The 16,837-nt window shown below is 43.9% G+C and overlaps 1 protein-coding gene across 8 annotated transcripts in view; it reads left to right on the top strand.

The window, feature by feature from the left end:
* Positions 1–16,837, top strand: part of arb2a (ARB2 cotranscriptional regulator A) — a 133,182-nt gene that overhangs the window by 62,466 nt on the left and 53,879 nt on the right. For 7 of the 8 annotated variants that reach the window (XM_023818277.2, XM_023818280.2, XM_023818275.2 and 4 more), the window contains one exon: positions 2,931–3,050. In XM_023818277.2, the coding sequence (XP_023674045.1) occupies positions 2,931–3,050 (120 nt within the window). Of the gene's footprint in view, positions 1–2,930; positions 3,051–5,276; positions 5,424–16,837 lie in introns of those variants that run through there. The other variant, XM_023818281.2, reaches the window with a different exon arrangement.

The following is a 16,837-nucleotide window of genomic DNA, read 5'->3' as shown; positions in this document are numbered from 1 at the left end:
GAGGAATTTAGGGATAATTTTTATATACAAGTCTGTATTCATGTGTACAGTGGTCTTTGTGATTACACAGGATAGAGCAGGGGTATCTATTTTTAAGACAGGCAGCAAATAGGATGGGTTTGAATGACATTAAATACACAGTGGATTCCGTCTTTCAAACCTGTGAATTTGTCTGACGGTGCTCTTGCGAAAAAGTGACACGAGCGAAGAAGAGTGCCTGTCAGGCGGCAGCGAGAGTGAGAGAGTCGCTCTCCACACCGCGCCTGCTTCATCTCCCGTCCCTGTGTTTCTACCACGGCAGCAGTGGATGTAGCAGGGAGTTACTCCGTGGGCACTATGTATTTTTGCAGTCAGTCAGGTCTGTAAAAGCTCAATACAATATCCAGGGCTGTGTATTCAGTGAGGAAAAACTGCAGAGATGAACACAATTATACCGCGACTGCAATATGTGCGCATCGCATCGCAGGTATATTAGTGCAGTGGGAACTGTCCGTTTTATTGCCGGTGACCCCCATAATGCAACTGGTGCGTGAGTCCATGCTGACAGGGGCATCACGGCAAGATGGTGTTTGTTGTTAGCGGTGCGCGACGCAGCGCCGAAAACAATATTATGGGCCATAAAATGCGCCTGACAGTCATATCTTAAAATACTAGCAACAGGTTAGCAGTGGGGATTCTGTCAAAGTTGGCAGGCGTACAGGAAATATGTGAACCTGTCACCGGGAGCAGTCTCAGAGGGCGAGCTGCTTCGCAGGAGCTCATTAACCCAAGGAAATAATTACACCAATATGCAAATGTTGTTTAGATAATTCCGCGTGCTATCAGCGCAGGTAGTCAATCATATGCGCTGGCCGAGAGGCGGCCAGGTGTTGGGATCTGTGTGGAGTCGATAAGGACTGCTACCTGACCACCTTCAGCTGCCGGGCTGAGACGCTCGCCACACATTACTGGCGTGCTGGATTGCGCGCTAATAGGGCCACTCCTGATTTCATTCTCTGCGTTCCACATAATGCTCACGTTCGGCCTGCACGTGTGCGCCTCACAAAGCGGGCTGCTCGGAAAAACACTCGCGCAGAAATGCGATGTGACATTTATTTGTTTTTTGGAAAATGAGCATGCCTTTAATGTCAGTCTGTAGCCCACCTTGTAAATGTGCGTGTAATGAGGGGTCTCAGTGGGACATGGGGGGGGGGGGGGGGGGTGGAGGTCGGGAGATCTCTCTTCTTTAAGGCTTTTGTCATCTACTCTGAGGTGAAGGTGGGGTGCTGTCCTAGCTGCCACCACCGGGGTGCTTTCAAGAAAGCTAAAGAGCCGAATTCACGTCACACACCTCAGGTGAAGAATCACGCAGGACCACTGTCAGTCTGCAGAGGCAGACCAGTGACATGACAACACAGGCATGCAGTGGTCAGCCCAGTGCCCTGGGCTGGTCAGTAGGGGCTGGAGAGCCAGTTTGTGATGGAATGCAGTGTGGAGGACAGTGAGTAACGAGGGAAGGCAGATGGAAAAGGAAGACTTGAGGGAACATGAATGCCACAGGCCTTCAGGCATCACAACCCCTGCTTCCCTCCAGTGGAAAGATCAGGGCAGGACTGCAGTTGCACTGTGTTGCATCACGGATTCAGAGATGTTGTTTTATTCCAATTCATTACTTTCAACAAACAATAACAACCACACCAAAATGCTCAAATAGTCACCCGATTGTTCCATAATTTACTAGAAGTCAAAAGGTGTGCAGGTGCCTTTGCTCGAAAAAACAAAGGAACAGCTTTCTGTTCTCCAGAACGGTTTAGTAAAGGCATAGAAATGTTAAACATAACGAAGTTGCAAGATTTGATCTTAAAATTGTTTTTACGTGAGCCTCTGACCATATATTTATCTGTGCAAACTATGTTCATTACATTTGCTGTTGTTACTATCTAGATCATTTTACATATGGATTCAATTGTGCAAATGGAAAATGAGAAATATAAAGCTTTTGCTGAATGATGCTATGATCTGAATCTAGTTCTTTGTTGCATTGCATGGTGTTTCAGCACCATTCTGCTGTCTAGTCTACGTTTAAGTAAAATACTCCTTATCTTTTCCCTGGTCAGTATGACACCCAGTTTTCATAAATGTTCCATATCTCTGTCTGTCTGTATTTCTATCTGACTATCCATCTATCCATCCATCTATCCATCTGTTTATTTGTGTGAGGACAAAACAACAATTTATTAGTAATTGTTAGAAAGGCTACTAATTTATATGTTAGTAATCATCTGTGTTTGATGTGTACTGGGCATGCCACAAACAATAGCAATTAGTACGGCTTGTTCAAAAAGTCAGCCAAATGGGAATTTATATACCTCTTTTATAACACTAGTTTGAGTGTTTTCATCTGCTGCTGCGGAAACTAGTTAAAGAAACTCGTTACTGTGGCATGACGTTTCCAGTGGTCAGTGAGCAGAGTGCTCAGCTAGTAAAAAACATAATGCATGGACCTACTGAAAGGCCCGTGTTGTAACAACGCGGGGTACATATGGGAAAAAAAATCAAACGGAAGGATCAGTGTGAAGATGCAGTAATGAATGCCCCTTTTCTTTTACAGCACAGCAAGAAGCTCTCTCTGTTGCATTAATTAAAACACTAACATTCCTCTCTTCTCAGCTGTTTCCACTTGTGACCAATATGTTTCAGGATTGTACATTTACAGTCCATGGATGCCTTATTGATTCAGCAGCGTGGTACAAATTAAGACTTAAATGTTACGTCAGAAGGCTATCGAGTTTTACATCCCTGGAATTTACAATATTCAGGGCTCATTGATTACATAAAGACTATTTTAAAAGTCTCTTTGTTATTTAGGATTCATGTTGTTTGCGAGGTTTTGAAACGGTCACATTACCAGTGCTGGTTTTATATTGCATTTTTCCCCCTTTCTGTTGCAGAAAAACAGCACTCCAGAGGAGCATGTTCTGTACGTGTGGGACAACTTCATATCCAAATCGGCCGCAAAGAACGTCTTCTTCATCGCACACAGTTATGGCGGCTTGTCGTTTGTAGAGCTGGTGAGTACGAATAGTTTCTCAACCCCTTTGTACTTCCCACCCTCTGCTTGTGGGAAAGGCATCGAATGATTAAAAATAAATAACGTTTAGCTTCTTTGAGAAAGTGCTGCCTCTGTAAACAATCCAGTTCATCCTTGTCCTGCGGCAAACTACACTTCCTCTGGATCTAAAAAAATAATGTTCTATTAGGCTTTGGTGCATAGCATGCAAAGTAGGAGGCCCAGCGAGGAAAAAAGAGCCTTTTTAACCTCCAAGGGAAAGTTACTTTCTCTATTCTGCTTTGTCACATTCTATTCCATTTGAAGTTTCACAGTCTCTATATTTTATATATTATCGGTTGTGTCTGCATTATACGCATATAAGGCCAAGGCCTTTTGAACTGTTAGCTAGTGCTAGTGCTGCTAACTGGTGACAGCTGATAGCAAGGCCCAGTGATTCTTTGATCCGCTTTGATTCCCATTTAGACTGTGTGTGAACCCAAATTATTTAAACCATTTTTCTTTTCTTTTGAAAGTACGGGGAGGCGGGCGGGCACTTACCCACTAAAACCGTAGAGCTATTTTATCTATTTTTATTCTTTTTACATTTTTCTCCCCATATGTGTATTTTTTAGGATGAAACAATACCTGGAGAATGTGCCCACCTAGATTTATTTTTCTTATTTTCTTATCCTCTTGCTTTGTTGGCTTTAGAGAGATAAGAGTGAATCAAAATAAAAGCCAAAGTGTTACACCTAAACCTCTAATGCACTGAATGTTATCCATCCTCTTCAGCTCCCTGGAGACCGTGGAAGCATTATACGATGTATACAGTGTCTGTCATTCTTCCAATCATTCTCCTATCATTCTTCAGAATCATGGCTACAGTGATGTGATGTTAACACTTGAGCCTCCTTCCTCCTGGCCTGCACGCTGGCTCTGTGCTGCAGGCCTCCTCAGTGGACCCTCAATGGACGTTTTTGATTGGTCCCTCTCTCAGAACATGATGGCCTATTGGAGGATGGGTACTCTGACTGAGGTCCCTTTTCCATACACCAAATACCTGGTTTCTCCGCTTGGAGATGCAGGGGCAGGGGCAGGGGCAGGGCCAGGGGCAGGGGCAGGGGCAGGGGCAGGGGCAGGGGCAGGGGCAGGGGCAGGGGCAGGGGCTAGCCAAGGCCCAGGGCCCCAAGTTGTAGGGCCCTCATTTATTTATTTTTCCCTGTGTGTTACAGCAGTTTTTCATTCTTTAGGTTGGATCAGGGACAGATCCAAACCTGGTACAATGGGGTGGCCAGACTAGAGCCAAAATGGTTTTACTGGAGTGGTAATGGGGTAATATTCGGGGGGGGGGGGGTTCCCTCTCAGTACATATTGCCAGTTGTGAGCATTATCCATTAATTATCTCGCAATTGAGTTGGACACATGCCATGATCAACAGGTTGGACAGCTCTGGTTTGCAGAAATGCATGCTCCATGTTTCGTTTTTATTTTTTGGTTTGCAGTCACAACTGGGGTGGCCACGACTGGCAAGGCCACCCATTAGATCCGCCTCTGGGTAGGACCCCATGAGTGACATTAGCCCTGGGGGTAACGTTTCCTTATTTCTGTGGAATTATTGCTGGGTGGGGCAGCTCTGACCCCTTCCCCCCACCTGTTACTACCTGAATTAACTGATCATCACTGTAGCTTGGGTGGTGGTAGCACCACAGGCAACATAATGAACATCCTAACCCAGTGACTAATTTTGTTTTCATTTTGTTGTTTACTCGTAAGAAAGTGCTGCCTCCCCAGCCTGAATTAGCAGTGTAAAACGTTCAAGTAATTGAAGGGAAAATTGTCCAGAGGGTGTGGGAGGAAGGGTGGGCTGAACCGCCTGACACATGAGAAGCCCCAAAGAAAACAAGCCGTCTGCGGGTTAATTACGGCTCCCCTTTCCACTTAATAAACACATTTCTGATCATGCGCATCAAACGCGGCCAGATTAATTTCTCCCGCGTTTTTATGCTCCAGCCATGTAACCTGTGTTTGGAGCGCTGAACTGTTTCATTGCAATTTTATTTCTTTTAAACACTTCACACAGTGTATGGACTAATTATAGTTACATCAAAGAGGAGCTAAAGGCCTTTGAATGAGAGTGTGTTGCTGCAGGGAGGAAAGCTTTATGTCTGAATGAATGCTGGTCTTTTTTTTCCCACCCCTCTTTTTCTGTCCTCCCTTCCCCTCTCTTTCTTCATCCCTCTTTCAGGGCGCTTTGGCCACTGCCGGTGGTAAGGGATCTGCAGATTCTCCGCATGCCTGTTCTCCGTGATTCAGGCCGGGGGCTGCGTAGGGGTCGGGGTGGTTTTCCGGTGAGAAGGAACATGCTCGTCTGCCGTCGGTTTCATTTTGCCTCCACCTGAGTGCCGTCTCAGTGCTGGCATTGCTTGCGCGGGCACACCGGCCACCGCTCTCACCCGAGAAAAATGATGCAGCTCCTCTAGACGAGCCTTCATCCTGGAAAGCCATAAAGTTGCCCGGTTCATTGATCATGGACTGTGAACTGCGGTGCCCGGCGAGCAGTTCATAACCCCACAGAAACCCCCGTTCTCACTGTGTAAGAGGAGTATGCTTATTAAGAGGCCAGGGCATATTATATAAGCAGTTACGTAAGAAGGCATCTGTCTCCCAGCAAGCGTATATGTGGGTGCAAACAGCTCTCTGCTTTCCAGAATGCGTGCTTTGAATGTATATATACACTCTACGTATGGGCTGTGTGTGTTTACACATCATTGTATAAGAAATCGCTACCCCAGTTGTGGTTAATAAAAGTCATAAAAATAAAGTCATAAAAATGTATGACTGTGGATGAACAGGTGCTGCACATTTTATGAGGAGTCAAGGTGAACGTTGGAGTTCCCAACAGATTCGCCAAGACAGAATAAAACATGAAGACCTTTAGCAAAGAATTATGATTATTTCTGCATTGTGGCGAGCATGTCCACACAACACCCTCTGCGTGTTTTAAACAATCTGCCAGTAACCGGGGCTTGAAATTTAAATTAAAAAGTCGCACTCAGATGAGTATGACAGTGAACGTTGCCTCCCTATCACTAGCCTCCCGGGATCCTCTCTGAAGCATGTTTGGACTGGTTAACGTCTTGCGCACACATGATGAAATAGCCTCATCAAGCTGTTCTGCACCGGTCACTGGTTAACCGGGTCACCATCGACTCCCGCCAGGTATTGAGTGGAGTGGACAAAACCAAGCCTGCTGACTGCTTTACCACTTTAGCACTGATTGAAGAATGTAGTGGCACAAATGAAAAGTAGTTTGGCATTAGTCTAGATCAGAACAGAATTATAGTCCTAGCAGTGTAATGTAGACAAACCTTAATTTAGTTCAGATCTAAATAGGGAACTCCAATACATTATATTATATTATATTATATTATATTATTTTGAAGGAGCTCAGGAGGGTGTTTTTGTTGCATACAGGTACACGAGCAGTGCTGGGTGTGGAACTGGAACACTGTGCTGGCATCATTTGCACCACTGGCAGATAAGACACATGTTAAGAGAGGGAAATGAACCGGCAGCACTCTTGTGGCGAGGCAGGAGATGAGCAATATTAGCCCGTCTGTGTGGCCGTTCTGCCGCCATTATGCCCTGCTCCCAGTGACTGGAATTAGGTCAGAGTGACTTGACGCTCTCCCAGGAAGGAAGAGGCTCTCTCTCTGACAGCGGAGAAGGGATTAGTCAGAGGAGCAACAGGAAGAGCCATCAGCATACCATTCCCAGGTGTGTACGGGGCCGTGCGAGCTGACCTAATGTGCCGAGGCAAAGCTTAGTGGACCACATGTGGCTGAGATGCCAAGCAGAAACTAGTTGCAGACCCTCCAGTACCAGTACTGTAGAAATAATGGCATTTAATCCTTGATTTGCCCTCCAATTTCTAATTGTATCTCCGCATTTAGAGACTTCTTGGAGATCATTGTTGTTTGACATGTATGAATTAGGTGATTAGAGAAAATCTGTGTGGTTTGAGATTTGTTCTGCAGGGTTTGACTGGGAAAGTTTTTGGCTTGGGGTTGTAAGGAGGTCAGACCTGTGCTTCAGGTTATTAAGTGCTGAGGAACAGATAAAACAGGAGGCCCATTCATCAGGCTGATACTGCTGGCTTTCAGCATCCTCCTGCACTGCTTTATATGGCCTGTGGGGAGGGGGGGCAACAGGAAGTAAAGGGATGGGGCCTCCCTAGGGAGTGGGATCTTCAAGTTTAGGGATGGGCCATTGTGGGCCAAACTTCCATTTTTTACTGTCCTGGGGAAGCTAGTTATCAGGCAGGCTGGAGAACACATGGAGGTCTGTGGGGTTTCACAATACATTTTGTTTCCTTTAGTTCTACAGAGGAAAAGCCATTTTTCCCATTTATGGTAAGACTGAAAAAGTTACAGTGGCGTGATGGAAATAATCAATTTGTCAAAACTATCATGTGCCATCTGTAATATGTAGGACAGGGGAGGACAGGAGGTACTGACCAGCTGGTTGCATGCTGCTTGTTAGCACAGACCAGAAGCTTAAAACACGAGTGGTGTTCTGGAAAGCGGCACTGACTAGCCAATAAAATATTCAGGATGAGGAAGTGGATTACCATTGGCCAGCCATTTTTTTTGTTCTTTTGGTAGACCTTTGAGAATTACAGGGCAAAGTACAAAATGGCAGCACCCTTTGGAAGCGACTGGCTCTTTGACTGGGGACCAGCTTGGTAGGTGCAGTGATTGGCTGTATGTGAAGCTACAGATGCTGAAACCTCACACACACGCATCCCCCAGCCTGATGCTGAGCACCAGAGTGCTGGAAGAACTGCATAAACCCAGGGAGCATTTATTCTGGGCCGCCTCCCACCTGCCTGAGCCCTGCCATCGTTACCCTTACTTGCTTGTCAGACAGACCCCCGCTGTGTCTAACCCACTTGGACAGTTCCGAGGTCCAGAGCTGTCTGCCGTCCGCACTCTGGCTGCGAGCCGCGCCGCTTTCGCCCGCCTCCCTTGAGCCTGGAAGCTTCCTGTTGAGCAGGAAATGCCGTGTGGCAGAATGGTTTTGCTGCACAGTTCCCTCCATCTCCGCTCTTCCTGCGCTGGTGTGGCGCGGCTCCGCAGCTCCTCATTTGCCAGCTCTGCCCCCTCGCCCGCAGGCTCCTCCGGCCCGAATCCAAAGCCTGGCGCGGCCACAGCTGGCACAGACGGAGCGCCACCGAACACACGGCGCACCGGAAATGTCTCACCTCCCGTCAGTTTCCTGCAGCAAGCCACTGGGGAAATTAACTTGTGCGTTTTCAGACGGGTGCCCTCGGACATACTGAGACCGGTGACGGGGAGCGGGGGGTGCCTCTCGTCTGTCGTAGTGACGCATTGCCTATTTCCTCAGAATATTTGCGACAGTGGCAGAGCCAAAACAAAAGACTGGGACGCACACTCATGCTTGTAGTTCAAAACATCAGCGAATAGTAAATTTTCTGGCTAATTGTTGAATGTCACTGTTTGTGTTTGGTATGGTCACAGAGTTTTGTCTCTGTGAGTGTGGCTCTGCCCTGTCGGTGAGGAATGCCCCAAACTTTCTCAGTTATCCCCATTTCGGGAAGCATTCATTCCTGATGAGTGGCTGTGTTTTGCGTCAGCTATTGCCCATAACGGCCGGCATCCCAGATAGCAGAAGAGGAGTATTTAGTCTTGCAATCAGAAACACATTAGGGAGGCGAGGGTGAGAGGCGATGATAAATGGAGGGGCGCAATAGCAGAAATTAGTGGAGCTGTATGCAAAGCCTCCCATTTTGTTTGAAGTGAAACAAAAGGACCACCATGACAAAAGTGTCTGCCAGCCCGCACAGCGGGACGTGAGCTCTCAGCTGAGCTAGATCCCTGTTTGTGCGCATCGTGCGCCCTGCTGACTGTGTGTCTGTGTGTGCATGTGGGCGGGTACGTGGGTGTGTGTTTATGTGTGTATGTATCTGCCCGATCATGAGCAGAAATATTATCTTTCATTTGTCTCCGTCAATCCGTTTGTTAGAATTGCTACCAGATGAGGATCCCTATCTGTTAATGTGCATGAGCAAGTCCTGCCATTCAATCGCTGTAGTTTGAGGTTTGATTTTCATTGAAATTGATTGGTTGTCTATAAATGACCATACCTTCATCTGGTTGCTACAGTGATAGACCAAGGACATTCTTCCAGACGACGCATTGTACCACCACTGAATTCTTCCATTGACCATTATTATGTACAAATGTCCTTCATGCCCTTCCATTTAAATTTTTACCTGCATTATGTGGGGAAGCAAATGACATTGCCTGAAATCAATTATGTTTGATAGTTTGAAAGGAATATGCACAATAGCATTAAAGATCTGGCTTCAATATGCGGCATCTTTTTCTCTTTCCCATGATTTTTGTAGTCGTATTTTGCATGCTGCCCTTATCGAGGTTCCCTTTTGCCCAACTCCCTGTAGAGGCCTGTGCTTTGGGGACATGGGGGGACATGGGGGGAACCTGCTCACCCAATTGGCTGGGACTTTTTTTTTCTTTTCCCTTTTGCACTGAAGCCATTACGGCCAGCACTAGCACCTTGTGTCTGTCAGCAGTGGGCCATCCACGTATGTTTTTAATTGATTTCAATTTGTCGTCAAGGTGCTTTGCACACGAGCAATGTCTAAACGGATACCTCCTACGAGCAGATTAGGAAGAGAGTGTCTGTAGCGGCGATATTTAGGTGCTGTTCTCTGAAGAGTCAGTATCCATTTTTGTGTTGAAGTAACTGATGCATAAATACCACCCAGGCATCTGTCATGCTGTTTTTAGGGCAAAAGCAAATTATTTTATGTTGTTGCGCCTAGAAGGCTGAGTTTTTGTCACCAGTTATGCTCAGAGCCGTTTTAAATGACCGAAGCTGATATGAATGGGACCCTTATGTTCTTTTTTCTGCCAAGTCCTGTTCAGAATATAAATAAAATAGCTCTGTTGATTAAAACATGGCAGATATGTTCTATGGCAGATATTTTGTCATCAGCCATAGAACTCTGCCCAGATCAACCCAAACCCCAGCACAGACACACACACACTGTCACACACAAACTTTGTGTGTAAACAAATGCAGTTAGATGTCATATTAAAGTGAAAAGTTTTACCCACTGTAAATGCATCTTATCAAGGTTGTAACAGGTTTGTATAAAATATCCACTGATTTCAGACACAGAAGCTCGTAATTACCATTACAACTCAGTGCTTTGAAAGCCTGCTACGTATAGCCTGATGATCTGTATTTTTGGTGGCATCTTGTGTTGAGAAGGTAATTATGTGGGGAAACCAGCAACTGGCTGCGGTTTTTGAATTTATTAATTTTGGAAAATATCAGTATTGAAAAATATGATTGAATCTGTATTGACAGTAATATGACTACAGTGACAGACTGGCATCCTGTCTTTGTGCCCTGTACTGGGCACAAGGCTTCCGGCCCCCACCATCAATTCCCTACAAACCTGACCAAGATAAGCAGTTTGAAGATGGGTGGACAGTAACACGACAAACCAGGAAAATGTTTCATACATGTTTTTTTTTTTTTTTTTTAACAGGAAAAATGCATCAAAATGCTGGCTAATCTTCAGGTGATCACTGCTCATTGTTGTTGATAAACAGCTTCTTAGATGTTCTTACAGTTGGAGGTCCAGCAGCTAAATGAGAGAACCATTGGTCCGCTCTGGCCAGTGCACCTCCCTACAGCTGTAACCACAGCTAAGCATACTGACTATTATCTTCTGTTGATCACTAAGCATTTTTGCTGTTTTCCTCAGAAACGGGTTTGCTAATCAGCTGATTGCTCTTAACAGCAGCAGAGAATGCGCGCCTTGTCCAGCACTAATGTTTATAGTCTAGAACGACTGAATCTTTCATTCCGATGATAATCGGCTTTCTTTTATATAAATTAAACATTTCATGGGGCCACATGTGGACATCTGTAGTTTCTTTTCCACTTATTTTTGATGAAAGGATGTGTTGCTTTTCTCTGTGTCTGTGGGCTGGTATATACTGCCTTGGTAAGGATTCGCAGACTCCTAAATTCAAAAGATGCTGATCTGTAAAGAAACTTTATGGTTTAATTGTGGTGGGTTTTGAAATACTGCTAAATGGAAATGGAATCAGGGCTTTCTGCTTCACGTACTGCTAATATGTCAGTGGAGGATGCTCTGTAGTTGTTCTGTAAACATAATTTTCCCATTATTATTATTATTTATTATTATTATTCATATAATTTTGACATGGAAACAGCAGGATTGGCAGCTTTTGAAGATATTTTCATGCTGAAATACAGTCTTAAAGAGTATTGTCATTGTTAAGAATAACCCTGAGATCATTTGATTTTATTATGTATTAATGCTGTCTTGAAATTTGCTTAAATGATTATTTCCAGGATTTACCAGTAATATACAGCAGTATAGAGAACACTTTTTTTTCTTAAATTTTTATCATTACCAGCAAGTTGCAACCAAGCTGAATCTATATATACTTTACTGTATGTACAGTAATTAGAGAATTTTTCTGTGAAAACACATTGTGTTTTCAATCCACCGTGAAGTATTTTATGATATTCTCAGTGACTTTGGTTTATTATTTAGTCTATTTGTTTTCTTGCTTTTTTCTTTTGTAATGTTTCAGACATTATGTTAATCATTATATTTCAAGTACTGAAAATTGCAGCTTTATTTTTATCTTTTCTTTTTTCTTGGAGATTCTTTCTAGCTCATTGGATGGGATCGTTTGAATTTGCTGTTGTTGTTGTTCTCTTGTTGTGTGCCACTCCCCGCCCCTCCGCTTCATCCTGGTGTGGAAATCCAGTTTAAGAGTTCACTTGAGTCTTTGGGGATTCATCATTACATATTTACTGGCTGAGGCTGATATAGCTGTAAGGTTTTTTATCAGCTCCCATTGATCTATTGCGCATGTTCGCTTCCGAGGTTACAGGACGTGCTTCTATTTGCATAAAGCCCTGGGCAAGGTTCTTTCCAGCATTGATTGGCCTGTCCAAGGGAGCCCGGTGAGCTCTTGCATTGATCACTTTGTTTTCCCCAAGTCAGTGTTACCCAGAGTTCATCTCCAACATTTCAGTCCAGGGGAAGTTAAAACTTTACCGCCAATATCTTAATAATGTTGTACTTTTTCCAACATTGCAGGAGAATTATTAGTCTATCTCTCACTATCTCTCTCTCTCTCTCTTGCCCCATCTTTCTCTCCTTCTCACTGTCTGATGAAGCAGCTCCTTCTATTAAACCCTAGCCAAGAGCCAGAAAACACACACACACGCACACACAGATTAGATATCTATATCTTTGTGGGGACTCTCCATTCATTTCTAAAGACATAACCCTAAACCCAACTATAACTACCTTAACCCCCACGCAGCCCTAACCTTAAATCATAAGTAGCTAAACAAAATACAAGACTTTTAAATTTTTTATTTTTTTTTGATTGGAGGCACTGATTTTCATAAAATTAAGTTTCCCTTTTTGGGGATCAAAAAAATGCCCCACACAATGCCAAAATAATATGGTTTTATTACATTGTGGGGACATTTGCTCCCTACAGTGTAATATATACATAACCCAGACACAGACACACACACACATACACACACACACACACAACCCATCCAGCAGATCCCCTCCATACCCAAGTCTCAGAGAATCATCAGGCTTGCAGCTAAAATCGAACACAGTACCCCCCCACCCCGCCGCTCCCACTTGTGATGTCAGGGTTCACAACAGCGTGCAGAGAGAGAGAGAAATATATATCTATATCTTGGAAATATAAAAGGCTTTCTCTGCTCCTCTCCTGTCTATGCTGCTTGCTTTTTTCCCCCTTCATGTCAGGCTATAGCTCTGCCTGCCTCCTGCCTTCCTCGCAGCCATTCTCATCCTCCCAGCTCTCCGACTGGACTCTTGGAGGTTGATTATTGCTTCCAAACAAAGCCCAGTCCGCTCATCTGGCCCTCACAGAGGCAACGGCGGCGAGTGCGTTTGGCGATAATTTGCAAAGAGGAAAAGGAGGCTTGGCCGCCACCCATGTGACCTGAGATACAAAGGACTTTGCCCCCCCCCCATGACAACGCAGTGCCGCCGCCACGTCCCCCGCCTGGGCCAGCCCTCCGCGAGAGCCGTGTGGCGAGCAGACTTGCGCTTTCACGCCATCCTTTGTTCTGGCTCCGAGCCACGTTTGCATCTTTGTCTCTCGGCCACCCGAGAGATTCCACATGCACGGCATTGTCTGGTCGACGTCGATCATTGTCCCGTCATCGGCTGAAATCAAGTGCCCGTCTCCAAATATAATCATCGGAGATTCGCTGTTAGCATTTTTTAGCCAAAATATGCTTTGGTCACATCTTTGGTGTTGGGTGGGGGTGGTGGTGGTCAGGCGCTTACTAGACTGGAGTGGGCACTCTCTACATCACTATTAACAAAAAGGGGGGGGGCATCTATAAATGGCTTTCAAAATGGCTTATCATGACATTTCCTTATGGGAATGTGCTAATTAAATAAATATATTGTTGCATATTTTACAAATAAATTGAAGTCAATTGGGGTTGGCAATTCTTGCAGGCATCGCTCAACATCAAAATAGAAATAATAAATCCGCTTTACCCAGCAAGTGAGTCAAGTAATATCTTTTGGGGGGGCGGGGGTGGGCTGAAAGCAGATCCCAGTGGGAGTGAGATGTTTCGTCTGCTCTGTACAAATGTCACTGAACTCTCTGACTTTTCTGTGACTTTAGATCTCTCTCCCACTGTGCCTGTCTCTTCCCCTCTCTCTGTAGTTTTTTTTTTTTTTTTTAAACCCAGTGTAGGGAGGGGAATTTGATGGTGTTTTGGGGGCGAGAGTGTTCTTACATTTGAAATCCCAGGGTCAAATTTCTGCAGATAGTTTTGTGTGTGAAAGTAACCGTAATGAGTTACACTGTGTAAACATGACCCTGTTTTCCTGTGGAAACATTAAGTGACATCAAGTGTTTTCACACATTTATGTGCAGTTTGAATGCTTGTGCAAAGTTTTAGTGCTGCTCAGTTCTTGCATTATAGATGTCTCGTTTGCATGGATTACCTAGTGAAACACGTGCTTTTTTTGTCTTGCTTTTTCCTTAGCTATGATTTGGTTATGTACCTGCACTAAAACATTCAATTTTTAAGTCCAGAAAGCTGACAGTAAAAAGAGATGAACTGTTTTATGTGCCATTTTAAGGTTTTATGTGCTGTGAAATACGGTGGGGTTTTGAAGAGAGAGAGAGGGAGAAATTTGCGTCCCTGGCTTGTAGCATCAAGCTGTTCTTTGATGTCATAGCTGGCTTTAAGCTGAATATGGGATTCAAAGAGTGCTGCCCTTATTTCACGGTGGGTTTTTTAAAACTCCTCTCTGTCCAGAAAGGGACTGACGTAATCAGCTGAAAAGGATACAGGTAAGGAGAAACGGACGGGGAAGCCAAACCAGATCATTCCCATCTGCCTGAGTGTTTGAGCCCCGGTCTGGCACACTGCTGACTCCTTCTTGCAAGGGCAACTGTTGCAGTTATTAGTCTTTGGGGGCTTATTGAATCAGCACTCTTGCATTGGGTGTGGGCCACATTACTTTAGTCATTCAGTCCATGCCTGCTGCCTGATGAATTCAGCGGCTCTTATTAGACGTCTTCACAGCAAGTGACTCTTCTGCACTTTCTGACATCCGCTGTCATGCATAGCCTGTTAGCCCAAGCCCATATATCTTCCCCTCTCCAGAGCTGAGGGCCTGGAACATTAAAATGATCTTGGCTGAGTCAGAAATCTTTAAATGCCCCCTCTCCTGCAAAGCCACCCCCATCCCCTTGTTCTGTGAAGCGCCCACCCCTCCAAATGCTCCTTACTGACATGACACCCTAACCCTCCATGACCTTAACTTCTCCTTTCATACCCATTCTTTAATTTTTGGAGATTAACTGTCAGATTTCATTTCGGGTCTCATTGATGAAAACACTAGGGGGCACTGCCTATCCTTTGTTTTCCCATTTTGCTAGGAAGCCCAGTTTGAGTGCTTGTTGCTGTGTTGGTGGTTGTCTTGGGTGGTGAGGGGGGGGGGGGGGAGCGATTACTCTTGTCTGATTTCTGTAAATCTGCATTCATCAATAATGCACTCCTTATTAAGACTCTCCTGCACAGTTACAGCTTGCTAGTTTGTTTCCCATCTACAGCCAACTCTGTATACAGCTGGTGGCTGGGGTACAGTATAGGAGCAGCCGGTGCTGCTGCTTAAAAAAATAAATAAGTAAATAGCTGTAACTTTCCTTCTGTTGTTGTGCGTTCTCTGGTGGCCTCTGTCTCCAGGCAGTGGTCTGCCTCGCTGTGAAGCTATTGCTTAGCCCCCTCCTCTGGGTCAGGGAGAAGGAGGTTTGAGCATAAGAAGACAGTGGAGCAGGACGACAAAAGAAAGACAAAGATTATAGAAAGCTTGCTTGTTTTCAGCCATCAGATATCGTCACTATACATTACATTACATTATATTTTATATATATATATAGTATACCGTATAAAATGTCAAGTCAAGCTACAACAAAGATATGTGTTTAGAAAATATGCATTTTCCTTTGTATCTGCTATAAAAAAAATATTTGTACTGCCATTGTTTATGTCTAATGGCAAATGAGGTGCATTTAGGAGAGAATCTGATGAGATAATATTAAATTATTGATTGCTTGATTGTCATTTAGAAAAAAAAGTCTCTTGGCACTTTTGATATGTGTAATTGGCACATGTAGCAGAGGCCCCCAGTAAATGTGGTTTATGTCATTGTTTGGAGGTGTCACGCGCGCCTCAGAACAAAGCGGCCAGTGGAAGTCTGCCGCTTCCTCCACTCACTGTGGAATTAGTGGCGATGGTGGAGAAACACTCCGAAATGACAAGATAATCACTGCGTTCAAACTTACCTTTATCGCCGAATAAATGTCTTTCACGATTATAAACTGGTAAATAAAATGTTTTCCTTTCAAATGGCCTTGACAAAGCTAATAATTACCATATTCTGCCAAAGGACTGACAGTTTTTAATAGTTGAGAAGGTAATTTCGGGATAATTCTTGGAATTCTAGGAAAAAGGTCATAGTGGGTTTTTCATTTTGCTCTTCTTCTGCTTCTAGACAGTGAAAATAAAATTATGGAGTAACATCTTTTCAAAGCATTATCTGTATTAATTCTAAATAATTAGCTTTATATTTTATTCTGAAATACCCTTATTGGGGAAGCTCCACTCCGTGCAGAATACCCTGCTTATTTTCGTTTAAAGCAGTTTTTATTTCTTCATTATACTTGCCTTTTTTATGAATTACTTTGTGTTATAATGTGTAATTGTGTTATTGTTAATGTAAACGAGTTGTGTGTATCTTATTTGCATATTAAGAGTTATGCAAGTGAAATGTGCAGTTGATTTTTGTTTCACATATTGCATGTAAAAGTATTGAATTTATGTTTCAAAATAGGTTTTATGCATCTATTCACGCTGTCTTATATCAGGCAAAAGTTTTCTTTAATCAAACTGTGTCACATAAAAGTAAAAGAGCCCATTTAGCCGTGAGAGACGGATACGTCACAGGTCAAGAGCATAGAAATTTATTTACTTTCACATTGTTAAGTCTTGCTTTATATAATGGACATTTCTTCTTAAACCATTTGCTATTCCACGAATAATTATATCAGAGTAAATTATATATTTTTATAGTTATAATTTAATTTTTATTCAGCTATATGATAAAGCTCATTATTATTATTT

The sequence above is a fragment of the Paramormyrops kingsleyae genome, chromosome 2, assembly GCF_048594095.1.
Source record: "Paramormyrops kingsleyae isolate MSU_618 chromosome 2, PKINGS_0.4, whole genome shotgun sequence".
Lineage (NCBI taxonomy): Eukaryota > Metazoa > Chordata > Actinopteri > Osteoglossiformes > Mormyridae > Paramormyrops > Paramormyrops kingsleyae.
Note: the sequence above shows the minus strand (reverse complement) of the source record. Positions and strands in the feature narration are given on the sequence as shown.